The 27,440-nt window shown below is 52.9% G+C and overlaps 9 protein-coding genes across 9 annotated transcripts; 2 read left to right on the top strand and 7 right to left on the bottom strand.

The window, feature by feature from the left end:
- Positions 1-2,445: 2,445 nt before the first annotated feature.
- Positions 2,446-3,607, bottom strand: J4E85_002082 (uncharacterized protein; the record flags this gene model as incomplete). Its single annotated transcript, XM_051466362.1, has 2 exons — positions 2,446-2,808; positions 2,858-3,607. The coding sequence occupies 2 exons, from the start codon at positions 3,605-3,607 to the stop codon at positions 2,446-2,448; spliced, it is 1,113 nt and encodes a 370-aa protein (XP_051329217.1).
- A 5,676-nt stretch (positions 3,608-9,283) lies between these two features.
- On the bottom strand, positions 9,284-9,694 carry J4E85_002081 (uncharacterized protein; the record flags this gene model as incomplete). The annotated part of the gene is made up of 1 exon (XM_051466361.1): positions 9,284-9,694. The coding sequence occupies one exon, from the start codon at positions 9,692-9,694 to the stop codon at positions 9,284-9,286; it is 411 nt and encodes a 136-aa protein (XP_051329216.1).
- A 427-nt stretch (positions 9,695-10,121) lies between these two features.
- J4E85_002080 (uncharacterized protein) lies at positions 10,122-10,500 on the bottom strand (the record flags this gene model as incomplete). Its single annotated transcript, XM_051466360.1, has 2 exons — positions 10,122-10,144; positions 10,230-10,500. 2 exons carry the CDS (start codon positions 10,498-10,500, stop codon positions 10,122-10,124), a joined length of 294 nt encoding a protein of 97 aa, XP_051329215.1.
- An 827-nt stretch (positions 10,501-11,327) lies between these two features.
- J4E85_002079 (uncharacterized protein) lies at positions 11,328-11,979 on the top strand (the record flags this gene model as incomplete). The annotated part of the gene is made up of 2 exons (XM_051466359.1): positions 11,328-11,744; positions 11,797-11,979. 2 exons carry the CDS (start codon positions 11,328-11,330, stop codon positions 11,977-11,979), a joined length of 600 nt encoding a protein of 199 aa, XP_051329214.1.
- A 982-nt stretch (positions 11,980-12,961) lies between these two features.
- Positions 12,962-14,970, bottom strand: J4E85_002078 (uncharacterized protein; the record flags this gene model as incomplete). Its single annotated transcript, XM_051466358.1, has 3 exons — positions 12,962-14,085; positions 14,138-14,614; positions 14,667-14,970. The coding sequence occupies 3 exons, from the start codon at positions 14,968-14,970 to the stop codon at positions 12,962-12,964; spliced, it is 1,905 nt and encodes a 634-aa protein (XP_051329213.1).
- Positions 14,971-17,095: 2,125 nt separating this feature from the next.
- Positions 17,096-19,319, bottom strand: J4E85_002077 (uncharacterized protein; the record flags this gene model as incomplete). The annotated part of the gene is made up of 2 exons (XM_051466357.1): positions 17,096-19,199; positions 19,255-19,319. The coding sequence occupies 2 exons, from the start codon at positions 19,317-19,319 to the stop codon at positions 17,096-17,098; spliced, it is 2,169 nt and encodes a 722-aa protein (XP_051329212.1).
- A 1,640-nt stretch (positions 19,320-20,959) lies between these two features.
- On the bottom strand, positions 20,960-21,403 carry J4E85_002076 (uncharacterized protein; the record flags this gene model as incomplete). Its single annotated transcript, XM_051466356.1, has 1 exon — positions 20,960-21,403. One exon carries the CDS (start codon positions 21,401-21,403, stop codon positions 20,960-20,962), a length of 444 nt encoding a protein of 147 aa, XP_051329211.1.
- A 525-nt stretch (positions 21,404-21,928) lies between these two features.
- Positions 21,929-23,230, bottom strand: J4E85_002075 (uncharacterized protein; the record flags this gene model as incomplete). Its single annotated transcript, XM_051466355.1, has 3 exons — positions 21,929-22,393; positions 22,444-22,475; positions 22,528-23,230. 3 exons carry the CDS (start codon positions 23,228-23,230, stop codon positions 21,929-21,931), a joined length of 1,200 nt encoding a protein of 399 aa, XP_051329210.1.
- A 1,109-nt stretch (positions 23,231-24,339) lies between these two features.
- On the top strand, positions 24,340-26,909 carry J4E85_002074 (uncharacterized protein; the record flags this gene model as incomplete). Its single annotated transcript, XM_051466354.1, has 2 exons — positions 24,340-25,461; positions 25,521-26,909. 2 exons carry the CDS (start codon positions 24,340-24,342, stop codon positions 26,907-26,909), a joined length of 2,511 nt encoding a protein of 836 aa, XP_051329209.1.
- Positions 26,910-27,440: the final 531 nt, after the last annotated feature.

Genomic DNA, 27,440 nt, shown 5'->3' with positions numbered 1-27,440 from the left:
AGGGTCTGGGTGATTGGGAAGGCAGGATGCAGCCGCTCCGCTAGGCCATTTATGGTGACTAATTTCCGCTTTTCTCCGCAGCCTGCAAAAGCGAACGGAAAGCATCTCTAAGAAGTCGCATAACGGAATTTGGACGGATTCTACACCTCGTATGCGCGGCTGGGGCCAATGCCGCGGCCTGCCGGAATGAGAGATTTCTTCAAATTGAAAGCAGAGGCAGGCTGCCGACCTGACCGCGCAAACCCTCCACGAACCATCCCTGCTCACTGCTTTATCGCTTCTATTAGTTTACCCATTCTATTCATCGTTGTTTCTACTTAACTATGTATACACGTAGCATCCTCTCGGGCTTGCTGCTGGGCGCATTGCCCTTCCAGACTTCGGCCCAAGATGACCCATCAACAGACTGCACTGGTGTCAATGGCATCAGCCCAAAATGCAGCAGTCAAGAATCTGCATACCAGCGAGACTTCTTCTACATCGGTGGCGGCTACGTCGACTCCGGCATTCCAGGCCAACAGATGTGGAGCGACCAGCTGTATGTCGAGAAGCTGACACCCGCCAGCAAGGTCAACAAGCCCTACCCGATGGTCTTCGTCTCCGCGGGTGTCAACACGGGCGCAGAATGGCTGAATACGCCAGATAATCGCAAGGGGTGGGCATCCTACTACCTTGATCAAGGCTACCAGGTCTACATCGTTGACATCGCTGCCAACGGCCGAAGTGGCCAGCAGCTCCTCTCCAAGTACCCTTTACGCCTTGGATCTACAGACACAATCAATGAGCAGGGCTTTACAGCTCCGGAAAACTTCGACCAGTACCCACAAGCAAACCTACATACACAATGGCCCGGAAACGGATCTCGTAGAGATCCAGCTTTTGATGCCTTCACTGCCGCCAACGTTCCCATCTCTTCATCGAACATGAACGTGGAAAACACTATGCGCACATCTGGATGTCAGCTTCTTAGCATGATCGGCCAGTCATACACCATCTGCCACTCAGCTGGCTGTACGTACACGGCTATCTGGTCGGACGCATGCCCTGATCTGCTGCGCGCCAACATCAACATCGAGCCTGGCAACATCCCACATACTTCTCTGATTGGGAACACGACTGTTGCTGGGGTCGGTCGTACTGCGGCGCGGCCTTGTGGCCTCACATACACACCGCTGCAATTCGATCCGCCGGTAACGGACTGCTCGACCATTGCTACAGCTGAGGTCGGCCCAGATGACCCTGCCAAGCGCTCCTGCATTCTGCAGACTGGCACCGTCCACAAGCTCACCCAACTTAGCAAAGTTCCCTACATCATGATCACGGGCGAGGCCAGTCCGCACATCACGTACGACCACTGCTTCGTCGAGTACCTCAGGCAGATGGGCCTCACCAACTACCAGTGGATCAAACTTGCCGATATTAGTATCAAGGGCAATGGGCACTTCATGTTCCTGGAGAAGAACAACCAGGATATCGCCGCGGCGATCAACTATGGTCTCGGGCAAATGAATGAAAGCCCAGCTGCTCCAGGTCATCCAGGACTTCCCATCTCTATGAAATGAGGGAGTGAGTTGGCGATGACTGCTGATAGCGAATCTGATGTATATAATTTGAAGATCGGCTGCATAGTAGAACCAGCATGCTGCGGTTTTGGCTTCCTGTCAATTCCGAATCTAGTTTCGAGAAACTTTATCCGCTCCATGCCAGTGCTTGCGTAATGTACTGGTTGAAGACATGCCTACGCTATGATGCTAATGCTAACGCTTGCTGTCCTCTTATTCAGATAGAGAGCAGGAACGACCCAAGCAACACCCTATCAAGGACCCACGGGCCTTGATAAAGTTCATCGTAATCACATGCGCTGTCGCTGGGCCCCTCTTAACTCTGATCCGGGCGTGTGTTTGCGTCACTTCAGCGTTGACTTTCTGCTTTGACGCCTGATCAAGCTCATCATCTACCGTGCTCATCAACTACCGTGCTCATCATCTACCGTGCTTTCCTTCCATATTTCCGCGCGACTCGGCTTTCGGAGGTGGCATTACCGCGATCCCTATGATCCCTCAACAGGACCGTTGTTCTTGTCCGGATGGTGTGCGACCTGATCCAGGGCTCGTAAGCACTCATTTAGCAGAGTCCAATGAGTGATCTTGCTGGACCTTTGCGGATGGCCTGCAGCAACAGAGGGGCATTTTACCACGCGTTGGCCAAAACATGGTGCATCAATCATGTTGGTCTCTTCGACAATGCGCGGTATACCATGGCTAGCCCACGTCTTGTTGAGGGGTTTGGGCGCTTGCTGACAAGCGCCTGTGTTGCGGATGCTAGGTCGACGAATCGATAGGGCACAACTGCCTGAATGGCCATGACTGGACGCGTTGTGCAACCGATTATTTTGTCCGTATGTGCATGATACTGCAAAGGCTCTCTTACGGTAACCAGGAAAGATCAATACGTCCCGTCCATACTCATACTCGACTGGAGTGAGGGCGACATTGAAACGTCCGGACTTAACGACGGGTAGGTAGAGGGAGCAGACATGGAGCGGTCGTGCCACTCGTCGTGCTCCTCTTCCGGCGAGGAAAGCTCAAGCAACTTCTGCGGCGACCCAGCGGAGAGTCCAAGCATAGTGAGCTTCTCTTGCAGTATGCTAATGACAGCAGGGTTGCCACCACGAAAGGAGGCCAGGACTTGCGCTAGTGAGTGGATCAGATCTCTAGGCCCAACGTCGAAGTGAGATTCGTGGTTGAGAGAAGGCATAATCATCATGACGTCTGCAAGCGAGTTGGCAACGTCGAAAAGTTTTGACTCCTGTATACACGTTAGTCACGTTCTACTTTTGTAGCGAGATAACTCATACCATGCCGGGCCCATGCGCCTCAATGCTCTGGCGGGAGAGGCTACTCAGATTGCTGAGGACGTTTTGAGCGACTTTGGCGGGAAAGCGAAATGAGAACTCCTCATCCTGGCTGGCGCGACTGCTCAGATTCGTTACATTGAGTGCGTGCTGCCACAAGAAGATGCGCATCCATTGCTGCGTCATTGTGATGTCTGCGCGCTGGAGCTCGTTTTCGAGGCTGCGGGGGTCCTCATCACTGCTAAGCTGTTGCTGAGCTAATGCGAGGGCATGGCGCGCAGCTGCTGGTTCGGCGGTTATAGTGACATCCAAAATGTTGAACAACCGGCAAAGTTGAACAAAGGCAGGTGTAACCGATCCATCGTGCAGGTCCTCCAATCGAGGGAGATTAGGGGCGCGCTTGAGTGTTGTCGGCACGTCGTGTTGCAGAGAATGTGCTCGCTCTGTGATGAAGAGGAGCCAGTATACTCTCAAAGCATATTGCGTTTGCTCGGCCGTCATGTGTTCGTAGTGGTTCGCCTTATGCAATCCTATGATGTGCGCTTTGAAGATGGCCTCTCCAAGCAGCACTGTGGAAGCATTCATCCTCCCAACGTTTGCCGAGTAGACATGTAGGAAGAAGCTGCTCAGCAAAGAGAACACAGTGACGTTCTCCAGGTGATCGCATTCGTTCCTTGCCTTTTTTGCTTCCATTTCAAATGTGCCACTCGGAACGCGGTAGTGGCCCTCCAGTGGACTTCCCGATTCGTCCATAGAGAACTGGCTCACTATAGCAGCAGATATCGCAGTGGCTAATGCATAAGCTTCCAAATCATCGGGATGAGTCAAAAGACGTGCCGTCAGAGCCTCTGCATCGACCACCGGCCATATACCGTATCCGCGTGCCGAATAGATATCCAAATATTGCGATAGGCAAGCAATCGATATCCTCTGAGGCTCGTGAGGGGTGGCGGAGAGGGTTGGACTCAAGATATCCGGCCAGGCTTTGGGTTCACCATCGGCATCGCTCATCAAAGAGATGGGGTCAAGGTAGGTTAGCTCGGTAGATACTGGGCTTCCAGCGTCAAAGCTCGTCTCGCTGTTGCTTCTTGACCCCTCATCATGGGTGCCCTTGCTGCGTTCCTGCAGTCTCCTGATTGCGGCTTCCGTGGTCCGTCGTGGTCCTTTTGGTCCGCTTTTTCCATGCGTTTTCAAGTAGGTGCAGTCCCAGCTAGCGGCTTCGCATCTTGAACATGGCTGGTTGCCATCACATCGCACTTTCCCTAGACGAAGGAAACGTAATGTCAGTCGTGTCACGAGCGTTGACATGCACCTAACACTCACTGACAGAACAAGGGTCACACGCTCGTCGCGTTCCTTTCCGTGGGGCCATGGCCATTCTGGGGCCAAGGTACTAGCCCGTTTAGATAGACAGCCTTTGCGAGACACGGGAAATCGTCATCTCAACATGACACGGATGGATCGGGATCATGCACCAGACTGGTGGCGTCTTTGTGTGAAGGTGGACTGGAATGTATTTCGGGAGAAAACGATGACTGAACGAAACACAGAGATATAGAGTCCATACAGAACGATGTCGTAGGGGAATGGATGCGGCTGATGCTGGAAACAAAAGGTGGAGATGCGGCTGCAGGTCGGTTGATCCTGCCCACTTGAGGGGGCGACATGAACCAATCAGGTCTAAGTGCCGCCGTTGACCGCTGTGGTGCCCTGAGCCAGCTAATCGTTCCGACAAACAGGCCGAGAAACTATCTTCTAGAAGCCCCATGGAAGGAAACACTCGCCGACCGTGCATGGAAAAGATAAGCGAACTGTTATATGATTCGATTACTGGCCTTCTAGAAGCTTACCGAGCGCGTCGTAGTGTAGTTCCTTTTGAGCATGGCGCTGGACACGGGCCTGCCATGATGAAAATTTTGGTGTTGAGGGTGCAATGCAATGCGCTGTCCCAGCAGATCGACCAGGAATATTCTAAATCGCGCGTCCGCATCCGGCAAAGGTGGTGATTGTTCCCCTGCTATAAGCCGCAGCATCGCGGCCATGATGCGGCTACGCCCGGTGTTGTGAGTAGAGGCTGTGTGTGAGGCTGACTTGGTGATGGAATGCGCGTACGTGACGTAACCTTGCAATGCGCCATTTCTTAGCGCGCCCGACAGCGGGCGCATCAGCCCTTGGGATCGCGCGCCGAGGTCGAAGACGCGAACTATCCTCGTGCGACTGCGGCCGACTATTGTACAAGACAGCGGCACATCCCATAGCGATCTTGGAAGTCTTCTAACGCTGGTTATTGAGACCGTGCCCTGTTCCATGGAATCGTTGGTGTATCGAGGCTCCAGGCTCTGGAAGAAACACGTGGGTATGGATGTAGCAGTGTTAGGCTGCCCCGCTAATGATGGAGGCTCTAGGCCCGCAAAAGACATGGTGGTAATTGTTAGCAGTGAAGTCGAGAGGATTAGGAACGACAGGAGAGATGCAGCTCGTCACCTCGAGCCACCTCAAACGGTTATACAGAAAGCCTAGACCACTGGTGGCGCACCCTGCTCACGCGCTGCGACGTCAAATACGCCACACTACACCACGAAGGCTGGGATCATGCCAAATCTCATTGGAACCGGCGTTGGAAGCCATCGCATTATTGTCGGCCAACTGGACACGGCAGATTAAACAACAAGGAGTAGTGGTTCAAGACGTGACTCGTCCAGAGTCCTCTTCTGGATGAAATTGCTAGCATCGTTGCCCTGGGGAGACTTGCTTTTCCGTTAAGACAAGACGTTGCATCACGTGCGCGTGATGGACCTACGACGATTACTTTGCCATACCCACGTGGCAAAGTCTGCAATGATGCGCAGCAGCGTGCGGAATTTCCGCAAGAGCGACGTAGCGCTCATGGTCTAACATGGCTGCGTTCTTAGCCAAAGTGGGCCACAAGTGTTGTGCCAAAGAGATCTGGAGCGTGCATAGACTGACTTCTTCGGACTTGCACCCGGTGTAGATTTCCAAGGCAGAAGTAGTGCCGTCTTAACTGCCATGCTGCCTTAGTATTCTATGAGATCATACGTTCTTCGCCTCGATGAAACCGCGACGCGACAGAATTCAGCACTGGATGCTACAGCAACGTCATATATGCCTGGTATCCGAGCCGCGAAGGACAGTACGTCCGTTTCATATGGTAAAATGTCTAGCTCGCATGTGGGCGACTTATCAGAAGTGCTGGCAATACGAAAATCCGGGGAAGATAGATTGCATTCCTCGCTAAACGCCGCGACGCAATTTAGGCATATGAGCGCTATCGCAACATCCACGGTTGGACGTTCACATTGGCCCAGATCGTAACATTACGATATCGCTGCTGCGAAACGCAAAGCTTAACGTGATGGTTGGTGGACGCAGAGATGCGTGGATTGGGCGAACCTTGAGCAGTTCGCGGTCGATCAGATAGTTCCAGCTAATTCTGGATTGCGCTGCAGGAGACGTGGATGAGCTTCTCACTCTACAGCGATGTCAGTGGCGCCGTAGATACGAGGCTGCTGTCTATATAAACAGTTGTTTCGTGATAGCCAAAGCGATATCACTACCCAACAAGCTGTCAACTTACTTACTCACTCACCCCCACAAATCGTGAGACTCAATTCCAACACCTCCCTTGATCGAAACTGGATCATCTGTCATCAAACGTTAAGATGAAGGTCCTTGTACTCTTCGCCGCGATCGCTTCCATAGCTCTCGCTGCGCCGAAAGACCCATATCCCGCACCATGCGGAAGGTCGGACCCGTCGGGCATCTGCACTACCAAAACGACTTGCTACAAGAAGGGTGGCTTCTACGTCCAGCGCGACTGCTCCTTCTATAATGTGCTCGACATCGGCTGCTGCTACAAAATTCCGGATGAGAAGAAATAAGGGTCATGCCAATGCGGCGATGAGATGGGACCAAAGGAGGTGGTGACTACGCATCGGAATGAGGGAACTGGGAGGAGGCTCGGAATATCGCCCATGGGAAAGCTCGAGAGGTGCGAGTATGTACGTTCGAGAATGCGATTGAGCTGTGTGCACAATCATCGTCCCATCGAAGCACCCATGATGTGAATAATCCTATGGATGAAAAGCCTTGAACAGCTAGCGGTAACTGTCGCGGCCTCTCGATGCTTTGAGCACGCGTGACTGTGGTTCAGATGCCTGGACGATGGCTTAGTAGCGGTGCGTCGCGCATACCAACGTTATGAAAGGGCCAATAAGATGGCATGATCGGAATCAACGGAGGCGTGGTTCAATGTGACGGTCGATGGTGAAGTAGAGTTGCGCGTGCGTTGCGCATATGTTGCGTGCATCCGAACAGCGCGAAGTCGAGTGAAGGGTCAGGGGAGACGGAAAGAAGCAATGACCGAGGCACCATCATGTCATCGATGCTCATTCGTCAGTCGGCCGCTACCGGAACGTAATCCCGCATCTCCCCGTTTGTCCACGATGGTCAAAATAGACGAGACTAAAAATTCCTCATCGTTTCTCATGCTCTTTCTGAATCGCCCTGGTTCTGAAATAGACGCCCCACTTTGCTGCGAGGTGTTGGTAATACAACGCCATTGTTTATCTCATCCCGACTGTTGAGCGTCCCCCACACTATTGTCAACACAACGCCAAGATGGACCCAGATCCAGGTACTGAAAGCTGTTAAGCGCTATCAGAGGCGCGGAAGGCTAGAACCACGTTGCGACGTGAGAGACAAGTACGTCGCCTTGAGATGCGCTTCCCGTCATTGCGCGGACTCGGTGGTGCTCATGAGCCGGTACTCTCATGGTGCATCTGCTGGCCCATGATGACTTCGACTGACGCACCGACGTCCTTGGTCTTCCTTGCTCATCTTTCTTAGGAGTCTCAAGGCTGATATGGCTACTCAATCGCTGGACCACCGCGTGTCTGCCAATCGGACCGCAGAACCACAAGATACTCGGGATCAAGACTATCGCCAGTGTAAGACCATGGAGAATATAAAGCGCAAGAGGCCAACCGGTGAACTGACGGAGGCGCGCAAAAAGACAAGAATGGACAGTGCGGTTGCGTCAAGGGAGCGGTGTCCTCTTATGGAAGTGTTCCACGAATATGGCTTGTTGGAGATGATCATATCAAGCCTATACCCAGACGACCTCATGGCGCTACTCCTATGCTCAAAGACTATGCATAAGACGATACTACCGCAGCCCAGTAGCTTGGAGAATTTGCTGGGCAAACTCAAGTGTTCTGGTAGGGGTGTACGGATCCGTAACAAGCGCCACAAGAAGTCGACCTTCTTCGATGCTTATGACTGTACTGAGTACATCAAGTGCGGCGCAAAAGAGTCTGATACGGAGTGTCGACCCTGTTCAAGATGCAAGGTCAGCACCTGCGACGAGTGCCGCATCCACTGCGTCTACCAGAGCATCTACGAAACGCCATGTGATGAAGATGAGTTGCCCAACTTTAGCGGCTTTATCTTGTTATCACCATCTGAGATACCCATCCTCAGCCCACATCACATGTCTAGTGATCACCCCGCGTCAGAATGGGAAAGTCCTGCGCATGGTTCCAGTGCACCACATCACGACCAAGGCTTCATCGACGTTCCTTTTGAAGAAGATAGTTTCGGTCTACCCGAGTGTGTCGAAGAGCTCCTGGACTTGGATCTCGGCAGTCACACCTTGGCCGCATCGGCGTCTTCAAACGTCGTGCACCCCTCGCCCGTTCTTCGAGCCTTATACCAAGCAACAGAGCAAAGGAAACGATGGTTCTGCAACGACTGCCTCCCAAAAGACGGTTCGGATAGCCGAAGTAGTCTTCAAGACTCCCAGTGTCAGTGCACTTTGCGTAATCACTTCCTTGACCGCTGGCTATGCCTGCGCTGTTACGAAGCGGAAGAGTCTAACCTTGATACAATATTCGCCGAACACAAGGAACATTGCGCCTGTGGGCGACAGGTTGGGAACAAGACCTGCTTGTGGTGCTGGGGAGAGGTGACGCATCCGATGCTCGGGTTTGACGTAGTATCGAATGGAGACGCGGAGGAGACCGTTTAGCAAAAGCGCACCGCCCCGGGCGCAGACACTCTTCATGTCGCATAATCACGCGTCATTTGCTGTTAATCTCTGTATTTGTACTGCGTGTAACAATACCCTGTATACTTCTGTAATCTCCAACTTCTTGTTGTCATTTGCTCATCTAGTCCGGTTTCGATGGTTCCGATTAAGAGTATACCCCATTTACATGAGCACACATTATTCCTCGTATGAGAAAGAGTATGCATAGCATCCAAGGAAAGGCATGAAACCGTTTTGTTTACTGCGTCCTCTCAGTCCCAGACCCAACTTGATGCGCGTCGTGTTTGTCAAAGCACCCTTGCACCAGACGCCATAAACCCCCTCTATATATGCAGGTTTGCGCTCCATAGCCTACGGATCTCTCAGCGTAGACACTCAATCGTCTTGTCCACCTCCATATAACGAGCCATCTCATTCAACTGCTGCTTCGCCACGATTGACCCGTTTCCAACCACCATCTTCAACCTCTCCTTCTCCTTCTTCAGGTTCCTCTCAATCCTCCGTTTCGCGTCCCTGTGCAACACCAGCTCCCCTCGTGTCTTTTCCAAATCCTCGGTAAGATATGGGAGGCTCGGTTCGTCGCGCTCGCGTCGAACGCTGATTTCAAGATCGACGGCGATGTTCATGAGGTCGCTGATGCTATCGCTGTGGAACGCATAGGTGGCGATGAGGTTGTTTTGGTAGTCTGTCAGGATGGGAGATGGCGGCGGTGATGATTCGGTGGTGGTAAACGATGTCTCGCTCATCTCCGTGTCGCTCCAGATGTCGTCCATTGCTGCTGGGGTGTGCGCGTTGAATTGATATTATCAAGGTAGGATAAGTTTTATGTGACGGTTGAAGCCGCAATTTTGACGTTGGTCGGATATATATCTCAACGTGTGGTGCGTTTGTCTTAGCTTAGTGTGGTGAGTGAATGGTCTGGATTCCGCGGTGAATCAGGATTCGCACCACCGAGACATTGAAGTGACCACGACAAGAAACATAAAGGGTGACCATAGAGGAGAGAGTGTGCAGACGGTGTATAAGGCAACTTGAGATGCGACAAGAGAGCGGTCTGGTGTTGATTGAAGACTATGTGCTTCCTTGCTACGTCTTGGGGGCCACGCTTGTAGTTGCCCTTCTCTATTCTAATGACTGGAGTTGTCGCCTCATTACTAGGGCCCAACACGACGAGGATGCAGTGTTGAATTTGGTACAGGCCTATGAATTCTGGGCCTGCCGATCTGGACCCATGGCCAAGTCAACCTTACAGGGAAGTTGATAATGGTGCAGGGTAAGAGTCTGAGATTGATTCTACTGCCTAGGTACCAACACTGCTAATAAGTTCTCGTGTAACACGATCGCAGATGTTGTGACGATGGGTCAATTGCCAGAGCAAAGTGCCAAAGGAAGTCTGGTATGCGAGCCCTGCGGCGGACGTGGGATCCTCTTCTGCGATTGCTGTAAGCTCGTCGTTTGTAGCGAAGGTGCCAGATTCGTCTTCGTCTTCAATCTCGCCGTTGGTGTCGTCGTCGGTCTCACTGTTGATCTCATCGTCGGTGTCGTCGTCGATCTCCTCCGTGATGGTCTTTGGCGGCATTGCCTGGAGTCGTGATATAGACGCGCAGCGGTGAGGAGGTCACAATGCGCAGTGTTATAGAGAGCAGCGCGGGTAAGTAGCCCCAAGTATTTCTGCGCCGGAGAGCAGAGCTAAATAGAGGCTTGGAGATATCGCCGTGGGAGGTGGAGGGAGAGCGATGTGCGGGCGGAGGCGACAACGGTCAGGGCCGTACCCCGATAAGAGGTGGCACGATCCATGCTCAAGAGATTAGGCACAGAGACAATGTCTGACATTCTGCTTTCATAACATCTACCCACATGACTGTTGAACAACACCTGGATCCTCTGCCCTCCTATGCTATGCACGCTCGTGGTCATGCATATGGGCAATCCACTCCGCCTCGACCCAGAACAAGATACTACAGTGTTAACATATTCTCATTTCCGCAAAGATGAAGACCTTGTGATAGCCACAGAGTGCCAGCGACATCTGGATTTTAGAGAAGGCGTCGCAGAAGTGAACTGGTTTGTGTTCGGCGTAATCGGTGCCGGTATTGAAGTAATCGAGAGCCCAGCCGCACGCGTTGCAGCGCGTCATTAGCGAAAGGCTGGCAGGACATTGTGATGTTTCCCAAAGATTGTTGAGTTCCTCTAGAGTTAGATTTGGTAGGAGGGATTTCCTCTTGGAGGAACAGCGGACAGCACGAGCGGGGCAAGGCTTGGCGCGTTTGGAGACGCGTCTTCCTCGGTCTGCCATCTCGCAACACTTCACACGTCAATCGGCCCCCATCACACCGACCGCTCAGTCAGTCCTTACTGGATTCACTCCCCACCCAGTCCTCGATCATGACATCGAATGTCAGCGCCATGGAAATCGACGCATCGAATGCCTCGCACAGCTCGCACGCCGCGCGCGCCCCTCAACAACTCGCCCTCCCTCGCGACGCCCCGATCCCTGACGGCAATTTCGTAGCCCTCGACGTAGACGGCCGCAAATATCGCATCCGAAAATCCGACCTTATGAGCGTTCCTTACTTCGACGCTCTGCTTGGCGGTAATTGGGCTGGAATCGATCTGTTGCCCGACGGCTCGCTCCCCATCGATACGGACCCTGAGATCTGGCCAATACTGTTCACCTATATCAAAAGACCTAGCACATATCCGTTGCTCTGGACGAGGGAGAAGGGATTCGACTACGTGGGATATAACAAACTTCTGTCTGAGGCCAAGTTCCTTGGTCTCGAAGACTTGGAGCAGTGGATCTTATCTAAGAGGTACAAAGAAGTCATCACTACGAGATTCAAGACGCATATGTTCCCTGGACATAATTATTCAGATGAGCATATTGTCCATAGTACATGGCTCGATTCCACCAGAGGTCCAAGGGGACAACTACGGGGGGACGGACAAGGTCCAGTGGCGCCAGAAGACGTTGAGCTTGTTTCTTGCTTTGAAGCAAACATTACTAGCCAAGGCGCTTATAAATGCCCAATCGGATCTCATCTCCATGCCGATCTAGATGATTGCATGACCGCGGGTTGCCCTCTTCCGCCTGACCAAGGAGGCGGACCGTTAGCCGACTATGAGAAGTTACCCACCAGTATCGTTGCCGTGCTTAAGTACATCGACTACCATCCGGAAAGATGTGAGCATGGCTACGTGGGGCCCAATCAAGACAGAGATAACGACGGAATGTGAGTACAGCGTTGTTCTTATCTTTGCTCTGTGGTGGTGAATGTACGCATATGAGATTGGTTGGAGGACTAGAGACGTACACTATGTGGATACTAGGGTCTTTCTCCCGTCATATCGACCAAGTTGAAAACTTTACACGAGCCTGACCTGCCAAGCCGGCGAGTACGACTTGGGCTACGACAAAGTTGTAACGGCAAGACAGAGCAATGAATAGCCAACACTACCTGGTGACCATGGTGCGTGAGCACAATATAATCAATAGTGGTAGAAGGCACATGCATTTGCTTGCGTGTTGGTCAGCACATCAGTATATCCTACTGCAAATACCAGTTCGCTCCGTAACTCAACGTATATACATGGATGCTTTGACGGCTATTCAATCTCTGAAGTTTGTTATTCGTGGTCTTATGATGTTGTGTCTTTGTCATGCGTTGTCCATTTCTGGAGGTTGCCGTTCTGGCTCACTAATGCCCCGCTTCTGAAGACACTGGTCTTGGATCAGCAAGGGCGTGACCACGGAGACGACTTACGAAGAAGATATCATAACGTCGACACAGTATTGGCAATACAGGGTAACGCGTGCATGTATGTAGCACATGCAGTAGCTAGTTCGTGATTGGCTGGGCTTCGTGCCACAATACAAAAGCAGAAGATTATAGAAATGTTTGAGCTGGGTAAAAGTCTCGTGTATTAACTAGCATTCAAGCTAGATAGGTATCTTCAATCATACGATAGCTCTATACAACCAGGCACTCTTGGCAGCGGCACTCATAAACGTCGACATTTGGCACAAAACTGCCCACGAGTTAACCCTGGGTACGAACATGCGCCTCAACGTTGTGGCCAGCGATAGCCTCCTCAGCACCAGCAACACTATGCCTTCGGTCCTTGCCCATGTAGTTGGAGTCCGGAAGCATGTTAAGAATATCCTCCTGCTTGTCCGTCTTGCGCTGATGGAACCAGAAGAGGATGCCACCGATGAACGCCAGGATAGCAACAGTCGTGTAGTTCCAGACCAACAACGGATCTTCGGACAGCGACACAAACGCCTGACCAAGCGCGTTGGAAAAGGCAGACATAAAATGCCAGTACGAAGTAACCAGCGAACGCATGTTCTTGGGTGCCTTTGTGAACGCAAACTCGAGTCCAGTAATCGACGTGAAGATCTCAGAGAAACCGACAAGCATGTAGGGCACGGCTTGGGTCCAGACGTTGATCGGGGCTGGATCGTCGCAGCTGTTCATGTATTCGCCGCAAGGGCCCTCGGCGTAGATGTAGTGCTGGATAACGGCAGCAGAGACCATGGCGAAAGATGCGAGGATGAAACCGAAAGCAATGCGCTTGATGGGAGTGAAGCGGATGTTTGCCTTGCGGAGAGCGGGGTAGAGGAAGTTGTCAACGATGGGAATGAAGATGACCAGGGAGATGGGGTTGAGGTTGGTGATGACATCGTTGGGAACACCGTTACGGGTCATGGTGGCGGCCTGCGACGTGAGGTTGTTGTTCATCTGGTTGTAGCTCAACCAGTAAAGAGGAATCCAGGTGAAGCAAGAGCACGCGCGCAGGCCACGAGCAACCTGGTCAACCCAAGCGTCGTCAAATTGCATCCAGGATGGCTTGTTGGCACCGAGGTGGCTGGGCTTGACGTCCTCCCAGAACCGCTCGCTCTTGAAGTTCTTGCGCGTAGTCGCAGGGTTGAGAGACCACTTGCCCTTGGTGGCGAGCTTCAAGACCTTGAAGGCGCGGATGAGGACGGAACCAGTGGGGGGAGTGCGGATGTACTTGTTCCTGCAGACCCAAAGGACGACGGGGCAGAAACAGAACATGATGGTGGGTAGCAGCCACGCACACCAGAAGCCGACGTACTTCTCAACGTAGACCATGGAGATTTGTCCAGTCAGAGAGCCGATGTTGATGAACATGTAGAAGTCTTGGAATATGTTAGTGGTTTGCTCCAAATATCGCATTGGGGGACAACATACACAAGAAGATACGAGAGAGCGTGATGTTGGGGTCAGAGATGACGCGCTCGCCAGTCTTGGGGTCCTTGATGACACGGGGCTTGGTTTGGCGGTATTGTTCAGCGATCAAGGGGGAGATGTTGGCCTTGAAAGCTCCGGTACCGAACCCAAGGGTGATGACACCAAGGATGAAAGGACCGATGGCATTGCCGCTGGTGAGTACAGCGGGAATGGCGGAGATGATGAGCAGAATGTGACCCAGGATAGAGAAGGCGATGGCGATGAAGATGGTGTTGAAGCGACCAAGGTACTCGTCGGCGATAATGGCACCGATAATGGGTGTGCTGTATGCCCAGAAAGAGTTGAATTGACCGATACCGAAGGATGCACGCTGTCCCATGCCCAACGCGCCTGGTTGACCCTCTGAGCGAGGGTCCTTGCCAGTGGTTTGTGGAACACCATCAATCACGGGCAGGTCCTGTTGAATGAAGTTGGTGTCTTCGAAATAGTCAGTGGGCTGATTCTTGTACAGGTACGAGCGACAACATACACAAAACCTGACATCCGTAGTAACCAAAGCGCTCGCAAAGCTCGACGAAGGCGATGGTGAAGGCAGTCCACGGAATCTTTCCAGATACACGGCGGAGTGTCTTCAACTCATCTTCCGTAGGCTCTTCGCCTTCCAAGTCGGCCTCGAAGACATCAGCGCCATGAGGCTGGTGGCTGAGAGTCGACGGTGTGTGATCGTCCGAAAGAGCACGCTTCTCGTCGATCTCGTACAAAGGCATAGCAGCCTTGTTGGGCTCGTTGGACATGGCCATGTCCACGGCGTTGGAGCCAGCGTTAGCCGACATGATTAGCAGGCACGGAAGAGTATGGGCGGTGCAAAAGAATGAGCTGCTGCTGAACCGCAAGGGTTGGGCGAACGAGCGCAGTTATACTCATAGCATCCTTACAGTGACACAGAAGCGGCAAATCTGCTCATCCCAAGCGCCGTCTTGGTATTCCTTGACTGTCTCTCTTTCGAGCAGGTGTCCTGTGTGGATACACTCCACCCTCGTTTCCAGGAATTGGTGGAATCTAGCTAGTAGCCCAAGCCGGCGGTTGACCCATACAGCATCAAGGGACTATTTCGCAATGCCCGTCTTATCACCAGCCGGTGACTGGGCAAAGGCTGGGCGGAAAGGCGATGCCGAAAGTAAGACTACGATTTAGAGCTTCGCACCCGTCTTTGCAGGGCTTCGGCAAGCCAAGCTCCAGGGAAATGGGTATCTCGGCGCATGCGACGACGTCGATTGAGTGCTTCGGCACTTGGCAGCGTCGCTGATCACACTATGTTCTTCCAGCCATTCACGCGGTGGGTAACCCTAGCTCTTTCTTATCTGGACGACGAGCTGTGCCATGATGACACCACGCCGCAGTGCAATACCGAAGAGCTTGCGCACAGACACGGCGTGCACATGCGCGCTGACAGCTCGTAGGAAAGTCATTCATCGCTGCAGTGAGGAGGGCACTGAAATTGAGAGCCAGGACGACGGTCCGAGGAGTGACATTCGTCGACGATCGCGTGTGTCGTCGCTCATGACCGCCGAACTCTGCTGCGACTCCGCTGCCCAGCTGGCGCCGAGCCTTCCGTCCCGCTGGGCGCCTTCTCGTCACATCAATCCTCGGCTGCTCCCCACACAATGAAACAGCCTTCGCATGCATGCGATGTAACTCCACCAAACTCGAACAGGCAGCTCGACCAACCGGCAGCAGCACGCCGTGTCGCTCTCCATGCGCACTCCAATCAGTGGTCGCGTTGTTCTCTCCAATCCACCTAGCGCGGACGCCCTGTCGTGCTTCTCGAAAACGTCCATGGACGGGACCAGCATTGGCACATCCACATAGCTACGCTTATCTCCTTGACAATAAAAGAAGCGCGACAAAACGAGACAAGAGCGCCGAAGAACTCCACATGGTCGTTGGCACGAGGCTTCGTTGCTATCAGCGGAAGCTTTGCCTCGCCTGGCAGCATGGCACATTGGCATTCCCATGGCCTGACCCGCTGTTTTCCGTCTTTGCTTGGCATGGCCTGTCCAACAGAACCCTCTGGTGATCACCCATACACCAACACAACGGGGCGCAGTAGGATTCTCTGCTATCACAGAACAATGAAGGATGCAGCTTGGCTGAGTGGCAATAGCGGCTGCTTATCTCTTTACGCCCCGTCGCCATACTGATGGTTCTCGATTGAAGACAGTGTCTAGAAGCTCATCATGGACCTTGAATCGAACTATGCACATGCGATCGGGTCTTCCGAGTCATTTCCTGGCTTATCAACAAGGTCTTGTGTGGATGGCTTCTGTGGTCTTAGCGCTGCACATCGTCGCTGCCGAGAACCGAGAGCATGCCATAAAGGCCAAGACAAGCCAGGGAAACCGCCATCCATGTCCCGCCTGACAGCAGCAGCCGTACCTGAGGACAGACGCGGATATCCTTGGTTAGTGAAGCCGCTGAATACCGGCCGCCGGGTAGCGGGAGCGATGCTTGATGCCTATGCTCTTGCTTGTGCATGTAGCGTAGACGTTCACACGGGGTATGCATCGTTCACCGAAGTCTGTCAGTAGCTTATGGTCAGCGCTGGACCCAGCTAATGGACGTTTTTCGAATACCGGCATGAATATACGACTACCCCGCATAACTGTAAAGCTCAATAACGTTCTTTAGTCGACTACGGGTTGATTCTTACCATACAGTAGCGATTGGCGTACTCCGGCTAGCAAATTTACTACATCTCGGAACTAGTATTCGGTTTCAACATATACATTAAATGAGATCAGTCCGGGTGGACTCGGGCCAAAAGAGAGCTTAGATCTCGAGCATACATCACTGAAACATATGTGAATGAAGTTTCTTATCAATGTATTATCATTAATCATCTAAGAATAAGTTTCATCAATGTTGTCATCAATGCTGAAGACCATGACTTTTCCCCATCTAGTTACCGATGGGCAGGTCGCTCAGAGGCTCACCCTTGGACCAGTGGTTGATCCAGTTGAAGATCTCAGTGTGCCAGAACAAGCTGTTCTCCTGCTTGAGCACCCAGTGGTTCTCGTCGGGGAAGTTGAGGAACCTGGAGGGAATACCGCGGGCCTGGAGGATGTTGAACAAGCTCAGGCCGTCGCTCTCGGGCAGACGGTAGTCAAGAGTGTTGTGGATGACGAACTGGGGAGTGGACCAGTTGGCAATGTGGTTCTGGGGGTTCCACTCGCGGTACGCGTTGGAGTCCCAGATGCTGCCGTTGTAGTCGTGGCGGATGAACCAGAGTTCCTCAGACGCCCATGCACCCTCGGTGTTGGAGATACCGTCGTGGGTGACGAGGCACTTGAACTCGTTGCCGAGGTCGTTGGCCTGTATCCAGTTGGTCATGTAACCACCGTAGGAAGCACCGGCGGCGATACCGTTCTTGGTGTCGATCCATGGCATGCTGCTGTTGACGTAGTTCCAGGCGTTGACCAAGTCGTGGTATGGCCAGCTACCCCACTGGCCCTGAATGGAGTCGGTGAGGAACTGTCCGAAACCGGTAGAACCAGTTGGGTTGGGTGCGACAATGATGTAGCCTTGGTCGGCCCAGACTTGAGGGTTCCAGCGGTTGGACCAGCTGTTGCCCCAGTTACCTTGAGGACCACCGTGGATGTAGAAAGCGAGCGGGTAGGTTACGTTCTCCTGCCAGAAAGTAGGCTTGACAACGTAGGCCTGAAGCTGCTGCTTGAGCTCAGGGTTGGAACCGTTGAAGAAGATCTCGGAAACAGTGTGGGATCCGAGACCAGCGAGGTTGGGGTCGACCTGAGACGCGTCGAAGAGGGTCTTCTTCTCTCCGTCGGCAAGGATGTACCACTCGCTGGGAGTCCAGATGGCGGTAGCAGCGACGAACAGCGAACCATCAGGAAGGAGGGCGAAAGCCGAGACGGATGTGTTCGAGGTCATAGGCTCAGGGACGAAGCTCTCGTCGGCATCGACAGGGAAGTTGAAGATCTTGACGCGAGCGTAGTCATCAGCAGTGACGTAGATGGAGGAGTCGTCGTGAGCCCAGGTGATGGGTCCCTGAACCCAGCGGTCAAAGCCGGCACTCAGAGCCTTCCAGTTGCTGACAGCAACACCGGTACCCTCAACAGCGACGTCGACAGTGTAGAGTTGCCACCTGTCCGACTCATAGTAGTCCTCATCCTGCTGCACGTAGGCGAGCTTGCAGCTGTCGGTGGAGAAAGAAGGGAGACCAGAGGCACCCTTGTGACCAGCCTCCGCCGCGAGAGAGTCTGGGCCGTTGAAGGCGATGGGAGCGTCGGAAGACGCGAAAGCACCAACATAGGTGTATGATGCGGTGTAGTTGGCCTTGTTAAGTTGAGGGGCCTTGGTCACGAAAGCGTACATAGAACCATCAGGGCTGATGTCGTAGTCGCTGGAGTCACCAAACGGCTGGATGGGAGTCTCGGGCGCAGTGGTGGTGAAGTTGATGCCCTTCTGGATGTTGCGCATTCCAGCGCCGGACAGCGCATAGCTGTTGTTAGCCGAGAGAGCTCCGGCGAAGAGATTGTAGCGGTTCTTGGTCAGCCAAGTGTCCCAGTGGCGGACATAGTTGTCGGAGTAGTAGCGGGCAGTAGTCACTGGGGTAACTTCGGTCTCGGGGTTGACGGCAGTACCATTGGGGTACGCCATGCAGTTTACGATGAAATGCATGTCTCCAGTAGAAGTGTTTGCGACCTTGAGACCGGAGTATGGCGCATCCAAAGAAGCGACCATTTTGCTTGCGCTGGGGTCCTTGATGTCGCCAACCCACAGGGTAACACCGCCGGGAACCTCCTCGTTGGTGCCATTGATGTAGATGATACCAGTCTCGCTGCCGGGAATCCAGGCGACCTCGTTGATCTCGCTGGCATTGAGGCCCGACTCGGTGATCTCGCCGGTCTTGAGATCGATGAGGTTCATGCCAGAACCCGCACTGCCGTGCTCCTCGAAGGAATACTGGGAGTACGAGAACAGACCGACAGAGCCATCGGGACTGGCGTCAGCGACGCCACGTCGGACGGTGCTGAGGAGCCCTCTGTTTCTTAGTTAGAATTGCGCTACCAGAGAGATATGATGTGATGTGAACGTACTCAGGCGTAAAGGCACAGGCGCCGGTAGCAGCCAAAGCCGCGGCAACGCTGATGTATCGAGCCATTTTGTATGCGACCAGCTTCGTAAAAGCTCAATTGGACAAGGTCGATGGTCGGGAAAGCTCAGGAAGGGCAGGCAGCTTATTTGTACAACGCGCTGCTCGGTACCTAGCTGCAGACCCTGGCTGGACGATATTTTGCCAGCGGGGTTTAGGGACCGGTACCTGGCTGTCATGGCGCTCCTCGTTGGCTACGCACTCGGTGATGGCATCAGGCGCGCCCTGTAATGCGGTTGCTGCTATACCAAACATGTGGATAGATGGGCGCTGTTCACGACCGCTCCTTCCTGATGCAGGCTAGCGCTGCGGGCGACAAACAAGCTCGCCGTCGGTGGGAACGTAGAAAGCATGTTTCTGCGTCGTCCTATCGCGACACGGCCCACAGGTCCCGCAGTCGTGGCTCAGACTTGGCGGCCATCTCCATGCAGCTCTCACGTGAAGCTCCGCAAAGCTCTCGCCCAGATTGCTCGCGGCCGTGCCAAGACGCGCCGTCACGATCAAGCCCGGTGGCGGATAAAACGGCGCACCCGAAGAGGCAGGTCGATAAAAAGTCCAACACCCAACTTTTACTCATCGATAGCCAGTGCGGCGTTGCTGTGTCGCTTGTATGCTGCCTTACCATATGGAGAGGCTGGGAGTCTTGATATCGTACGGGCTGCCTCGGTCTGGTTCGGGCCTGCTGCGCGCCTAATGCTCTCATTCTTCCCTTTGCAAATTGACGATCGGCACCTGCCTTGCCTGGCTTAGATATGCAGACCCTATCGATGCAGCTGCTTCTTCGCGTTCGTGATGGCGCACGCTGTGACACCTCGATGACATCGAACGAATGGGCTGAGCGGTCGCCTCGTATCGCATCCAGCAAACTGCGCATTTGCGCTCATGGCAAGACGTACGTACCTTGCTGTCCGCTTTCCTGCTGCACGTCTTCACTGATCCGATCTCTCTTGCTTTCCAAGGCACTACCCCATATCTGCGAGCGTGCCAAAGACAAAATACCGACAATGCGGCAACCGGTATCTGCGTATCCACACTCTCGGAAGCCGTTCGTTGTCATTGCGGCTGTCGCGCCTCGTCCGTGGTCTAGGGATAGGAACCTGAGTATTGCGCCTTAGGGCTTAACAGCCGCAGTGGACCCGTGCAGTAGCTTTTCCGATCTGGTTTGATATTGTCGTTGGCAAATTTATCGCGATATCTTGATACCGTGCGACAGTGGCATCGCAGTCAAGTTGGAGACTTTCGTGGTTGATGGCGTCGTAGCTTCCGAGCTGGAGATCGCGCTTACCCCGCGCCCTCACGTGCCATGTGGTCCAGGACGCGTCGGACGCGTTCGATCGCGTCTCTACAACACCAAACCTCTCCCTACGGCCATCATCGAATGTCTTCTTGTCAGCATGGTTCGGAGCCGTAATATTTGGTATTGCGCTGCTTGAGGGTCAGCTAAGCGACATGTGTGGTAGCCTGACGACCCCCGCGGAAAGTGTCAACGAAGGCTAGAGTGCGCCTTTGATTCAGACTCGGCCTGGCCTTCATTTGGGCAGAAAGACTCAGCACTATCAGATGCAGTGTGATCGTACTCAACTGAAGACAATTACTACTATATGGCTTCTCAGCTGTACGCCGCAACAAACGAGTCGAACGCCAACGGCCTATTCTTCCTCCTCAGAGCTATCCTCTGCCGACGGATCAATAACTTTATTCAGTACTGTCCCTCCGTCAAACCTCAGCGTTTTCCGCAATTCGTACACGGTGGCTTCCAGATCCCAAACTGCGTCGACCAGTTTTTCTCTAGCCTCACCAACTTGATATCTCAGAGCACTGGCGTTCCACAACTCGTCCACAACGCCTACTACGCTTATCCATTCCTTCAGCTTCGTGTTGGCGTTCTTCGCGTCCTTCGCTGCTGTTTTGAGAGCCGGTACGAGCAAGTCCTCTTCTAATCTCTTTCTTCTCCGTGCTTCTTCGCTTATGTGTGTAGCGTGGTGCGGGTTTTCTTCGAGGGATTCGTAGAGTCCTTTCCATTCGTTCTTCGCCTTGACAATCCTGTCGATATCGTCGGTGTTGGCAGTGGTGGTGCGAGGTGTGGAACTCATGGTGTAGATGACGAAGAAAACAGGCGTTAAAGCATGATGTTATAGCCGTTGTGAGTTTGCTATTTGCGCTTGCTGTGCATGCATGATCATGGAAGGTTTCATGTCCTAGTTGGTGCACTTTCCGGGGGTCTCAGTATGTTCAAAACAAAGGTAAAGGTATAGCTTGAGGTGAAATCTGGCCTTCATTGTGAAGCGCAAAAGACTAGCTGCTCCAATTTGAGAGACATAAATGCATGTATGGATTGTGCGATGAGACATAGCCCCGTCAATCTTTTCTTGCTCGATGTCAAACATTCCCAAGACAATTCTCACCAATACCTTCCCCGAAGGAAAACCAGGTATGTCGCGCAAAACAATCCCAAGCTTCATGAAGCATCATCCTGAATTTTGTCGCCAAACTGCCGCAAACTCCACTACCCCAGCAATGGAAACCCACGGATGCCCGTGAGCGACATGAACTTTTCCAAATCAACGCCATGAGCCTTCGGTACTTCAAGTACCCCCGGATCAATTATTCTCCACCTTTCAAAAAGCCGAAATGTCCAACGCTTCTCCCGCTCTTCTCATTCTTTGCTTGAGACCCTCCACTTCCTTCTCCAGCGCCTTTGATCGCCTCTCGGCTTGTGCGCAACGTGCCTGAGTTTGACCGAGCTGATCGCGAAGGGCGTTCTCGTTGTGGAGCGTGTTAGCGTGTCGCTCTGCCAGTTCGTCGTGTTGAACTTGGATGCCGCGGTACGCATTTTGACTGAACATGCTTTCGTTTTTGACTCGGCTTATCTCGGCTGTGAGGCCGTTGACTTGCGCTGAGAGCTGGCGGTTTACTGTCATCTGTGCTCTGAGCTGTTCAACAGCCCTGGCTTGCGTATCGATCTCCGCTCTCAATGGGGCGTTTGTTCTTTCACTATTTGCTAGCCTGGCTTCTGCGCTGATTGTCATGATCGGATATTCTGGGCTCAATGATCGCCGTATGGTGCTGTGGGATGGGTGTATCTATAAGAAAGTAAGCTTGAAGTGCGATTCAGACTATTGCATATACGCACGATATGGCTGTAATCGCGACGCTTGATCTTCGCTGCCATTTGTTAGTTCAACCATGTAAAAGGACGGCGGACCTTGTAACTTACCTGCCGTTGGCGTGGGTCCATCATCGCCGGTGCGTTTCCTGGATGCGACAGTGTCGTGCGTCAGGTCAGTCGCTTCTGGCCCCGGAACTGATGTCGCAGCGGATACTGGTACAGTTTTCGGTTCCTGTTTCTGTGCTTTTGCGCGAGGCTTTGGGCGAACGCCACTGTTTGCGATAAATCCGCAAGCCTTCGAAAAGTCCATCCAGAAATGACTGTAATTCTCAATGACTTCGATGTGACCAGCAACTAAGAAGAAATAAAGTGCCATTGCCCGTATCCTGTTGTAAACGGTTTGTTCACCAACTGAATGGTCTCCGACGTCACAGAACGGTTCGTCGATATCGACATGCCTGAGACCGCTCGGTTGCACGCGATGGACGCTCGAGTCTGAGTTGACATAAAAGTACCCGATATGGTGATTCTTCAATCCACGTACGTAGATATAGACCGAAGGCTTCAACTCCAGAGACGGGACGTCGAAGGTGCCCAGAGTGAGTACCATCTCGGACGCGTCCTGTGGCCAATGAGTGTCGACTACTGGGCCGAAGCTTTTGCGATGACTGAACTTGACGGTATCGAAAGCTGGGAGTTTCTCAAACTCCTTGGGTATGAGAGAACGTGCCTGTCTGGAAATTGTTTGTGTGTACCAATTCGTTGCGCTTTCATCGATAGTGATGGGATTGTTGACGTTGGTATATCCCATGGTAGGGGATTTTTGCAGTCTAGCACCGAGAACCAGTAACTGTTGGTTCTAACGGGTTTATCAGTATTCCACCAATGGGTATAGCTATGCTGCACGCATAAGGTAGTGGGCCGGAGACGAGGGAAAAGGGCCGAGAAAGTGTGTTAGTAATTGGATACGATGGGAGGCAAGGTCTGGACCTCAGAGAGATGAGCGTTTTATATGTAGAGAGATGCTGTCGGACTCAAGGCGTATGGAGTGATAGAATGAGGCTACAGTAGCGATACGTGAGAGTGATGTATACCTGGGCAGGACCTGCACCCGAGTGAGAGTATGCGAGGCTACCTCGAGAAGCTATCGCGACAAGTTCAAGGTCATCAACGCGAAGTACTATAAGATGATAATTCTCATGGACACTTTTGACAAATATAATCGATCAGCGCGGCCCTGTCGATTAGTTCTGAACCTTGGAATAGCCTGTACGTATGATGGTAGGGACGCGACAGGCTCGTTACCACGCGCATGTAGTGATAGAACTCGAACGAGTAGTGTCATGCTCAGTTCGCAAATGAAGAGAAGGGTTTGATCGTTTGTGGACTGCAGGCGGTCGGTCGTGGGCGAGATGGCTGATGACGTCGTAATTGCCCTAGTAGGTCTCTCGTAATTGCGGCACAAACATCCAGGAAGCCACCACCGTCTCGTCTCTGTCCTGACCATCGTCAAATTCCACCATACACCGTCTTCCATACCATCAAGTCTGCGGCGCTTTCGTCCACGCGTACAACGATCGGAATGCGCACTACCATCGGCTGTTAACCGGTTCGGCGGACTTTTTCAGCCAGTTGTTGCCGATCTCTCCGATCCCCGCCATTCATCCCCACAATCAGCCAGTAAAGCTTGAGCCGCCCTCCGCACGCTTGACTGATCTTGTACTCACGCCCAGCTTTTAGGCTGAAGTACGGTGCGACCGTTAGACTTCGTTTTGTTTCCTCGGTGGGAGATGTCACGACAATTGCTGCCGTAAATGTGCTAATGACGTGTTGATCATGAGGAAAGCGTGGTGACCTATAAAGGATCTTGGGGACGGCGGCCAGTATGTGGATATTGACCGTTATCCATTGGCTTCAATCATGCGACTTTTACTCACCACACTGTTTTGCGTGCTGGGCGTTGCTGTAGCCGAAGATGGCTCACAAGGCTGGCTGCGCTATGCTCCTATACCGGACGGGCCATGCGCACAATCGGTACCCCCGGCGATCATCGCTTTGAACAGCACGAAAGTGAGCCCTGTCTACACCGCAGGCCAAGAGCTTCAGAGAGGCGTAGAGGGCATCATCGGACGAAAGCTGAACGTCAGCTCGACGGCAGACCAAAGCCAGTCTGCCATCATCGTCGGAACTTGGGACGCCTACGTAGCCGCGTACGGAAGCATCGATGAATGCGAGAACCTGGACGAAGATGGTTTCTTCCTCAGCACAACTACTCCCGGCAAGGTCGTAATCATTGGACAGAATGAACGCGGTGCTCTCTATGGAGCCTTTGAGTATCTTTCTCAGCTCGCGCAAGACAACATCACGGCTGCTTCAACGGTATACAACCCGCAAGTACCCATTCGATGGACTAATGAATGGGATAATATGGATGGCAGTATCGAAAGAGGGTATGCTGGCCCTTCATTGTTCTTCCGGGACGGATTTGTCGTAGATAACACGACACGGGTTGCTGAATACGCTCGCCTGTTGGCATCAATTCGTGTAAACGGCGCCATCATCAACAACGTCAACGCAAACGCCACGCTACTCAACGATCGCAACGTGGAAGGCCTTGGTAGACTCGCTGATGCGATGCGACCATGGGGTGTGCAACTTGGCATATCCCTCAACTTCGCATCTCCGAATGCTAGTCTAGGCACATTCGATCCTTTGGACCCGAAGGTAGATGCATGGTGGGCCAACATCACCAACCAGATTTATTCCAAGGTTCCAGACATGGCCGGTTATCTCGTCAAAGCCAATTCAGAAGGACAGCCTGGTCCATTGACCTACAACCGAACACTCGCAGACGGCGCCAACATGTTCGCGAGGGCAGCCAAACCCCATGGTGGTGTTGTCATGTTCCGCGCTTTCGTCTACGACAACCACATCAATGAGACCAACTGGTACAACGACAGGGCGAATGCGCAATTGGAGTTCTTTCAGCATCTAGATGGAAAGTTTGACGACAATGTAGTTGTTCAGATCAAGTTCGGCCCGGTATGTCTACAGACGCTATCTATTCAAGAGCAGACTAACGTATCTCTGTTTCCCCACAGATTGACTTCCAGGTTCGGGAGCCAGCATCGCCACTATTTGGATCTTTACGGCACACAAGCACAGCTATCGAGCTCCAGATCACGCCCGAGTATCTTGGCCAAAACTGCCACCTAGTCTATTTGGCTCCACAGTGGAAAGAGATCCTCGAGTTTGACATGAGATCTGACAACCAGTCATCCAAAGTCAAAGACATTATCACTGGAGAGCGCTTCAAGCGACCATTGGGTGGCTATGCAGGCGTGACAGGAGTTGGATCAAATGCGACGTGGCTAGGCTCACATCTAGCCATGTCCAACCTGTATGCGTACGGTCGATTAGCCTGGGACGCGTCCGTTGACCCGAAGATTATCCTGCAAGACTGGATTCGATTGACATTTGGCTTTGACCCGGACGTGCTCGACACCATCACCGATATGTCCATGAGGTCGTGGCCCGCATATGAAAACTACAGCGGCAATCTCGGCATTCAGACATTGACTGACATTTTGTACACACACTTTGGACCAAACCCTGCTTCGCAAGACGGTAATGGGTGGGGTCAATGGACGCGCGCCGATGCATTCAGTATCGGCATGGACCGTACCGTGAAGAACGGCACTGGCAATGCTGGACAATACCCGCCTGAGGTCGCTCAAATCTACGAAGACATCGAATCGACGCCGGACAATTTACTGCTCTGGTTCCATCACGTTCCGTATACACAGCGACTGAAATCTAACAAGACTGTGATTCAGCATTTCTACGACGCTCACTACGAAGGTGCTGGTGTTGCGCAGGAATTTGTTGGGCAATGGGAGTCCTTGAAGGGCAAGATCGACGATGAGCGATATGAACATGTATTGTTCAGGCAAACGTTCCAAGCTGGCCACTCGATAGTTTGGCGCGACGCGATCAACGAGTTCTACCACAATCTCTCACAGATAGCAGACGAGAACCAGCGCGTGGGCAATCACCCGTATCGCATTGAGGCGGAGGACATGATGCTCGATGGTTTCATGACTTATGCGGTAAGCCCTTTTGAGACAGCTTCCGGCTATACGGCTATCGTCACAACATCAAACTCCACAACGGGCGTCGCGACCGCTAATGTCACGTTCGCCTCGGGAACGTACGACGTCGCTGTCAATTACTACGATTTGATTGGAGGTAAAGCGAAGTACGAACTCGAGGTTGGCGATCGGATCGTGGGTAGCTGGGTGGGGGATCTGGAAGACAAGCTGGGACACGCGCCGAGCGTGTATCTCGATGGGCACTCCGCGACGCGCATCACGTTCAGAGGTGTTGAGGTTCGGCAAGGTGACGTGGTGCGACTCACTGCGCAAGCTGATGGGATAGAGCCCGCCCCGGTCGATTACCTCTCATTCTTGCCACCTGGCATTGTTGACTGAGTCGCTTGTGCAGCAAGTATGTACAAAAAAGAAAAAAAGATGCGAAATTGAAATTGATGTCCTCGCATTCGCAGACGCGACAATCTAATGTTTCCACTGCCCAGTCGGCTTCATTTCCACTACCGGGTTCCCCTGCGCGCCTCCCGCCCCGCCTAACCCACAATAGCGACTTGTCTCCTATTCCCCCAGGCATGGCAACACCATAGCCCAGTCGTTGGTGGCTTTCGGAGACGGGGAATTTCACCTGCACTCCCGCAATTTGAGGCAGGTCTCTTGCATTAGCCACCGCTCTGGAGACGCAAAGCCCAACAACACCCAACCCTCCCTCAAACAATGCGCAGCCTATTTTCTTCGTAAACTGAGCGTGATCTGTGTCTTCCCCCCTTTCGCATCCAACGTCGTGGGCCACCAAGTAACCGGCGGGCACGCAAGAGCTTGAGATCCGTGCCGTACGCCAGTACTTCACGATGTGACAAGCTCGTCAGCTCCGACCAAGCCAACACACCTTCAAAATCGCCGACAGGCATCGCC

Source organism: Alternaria conjuncta (assembly GCF_024043145.1).
Source record: "Alternaria conjuncta strain BMP 0040 chromosome Unknown scaffold_3, whole genome shotgun sequence".
Lineage (NCBI taxonomy): Eukaryota > Fungi > Ascomycota > Dothideomycetes > Pleosporales > Pleosporaceae > Alternaria > Alternaria conjuncta.
Note: the sequence above shows the minus strand (reverse complement) of the source record. Positions and strands in the feature narration are given on the sequence as shown.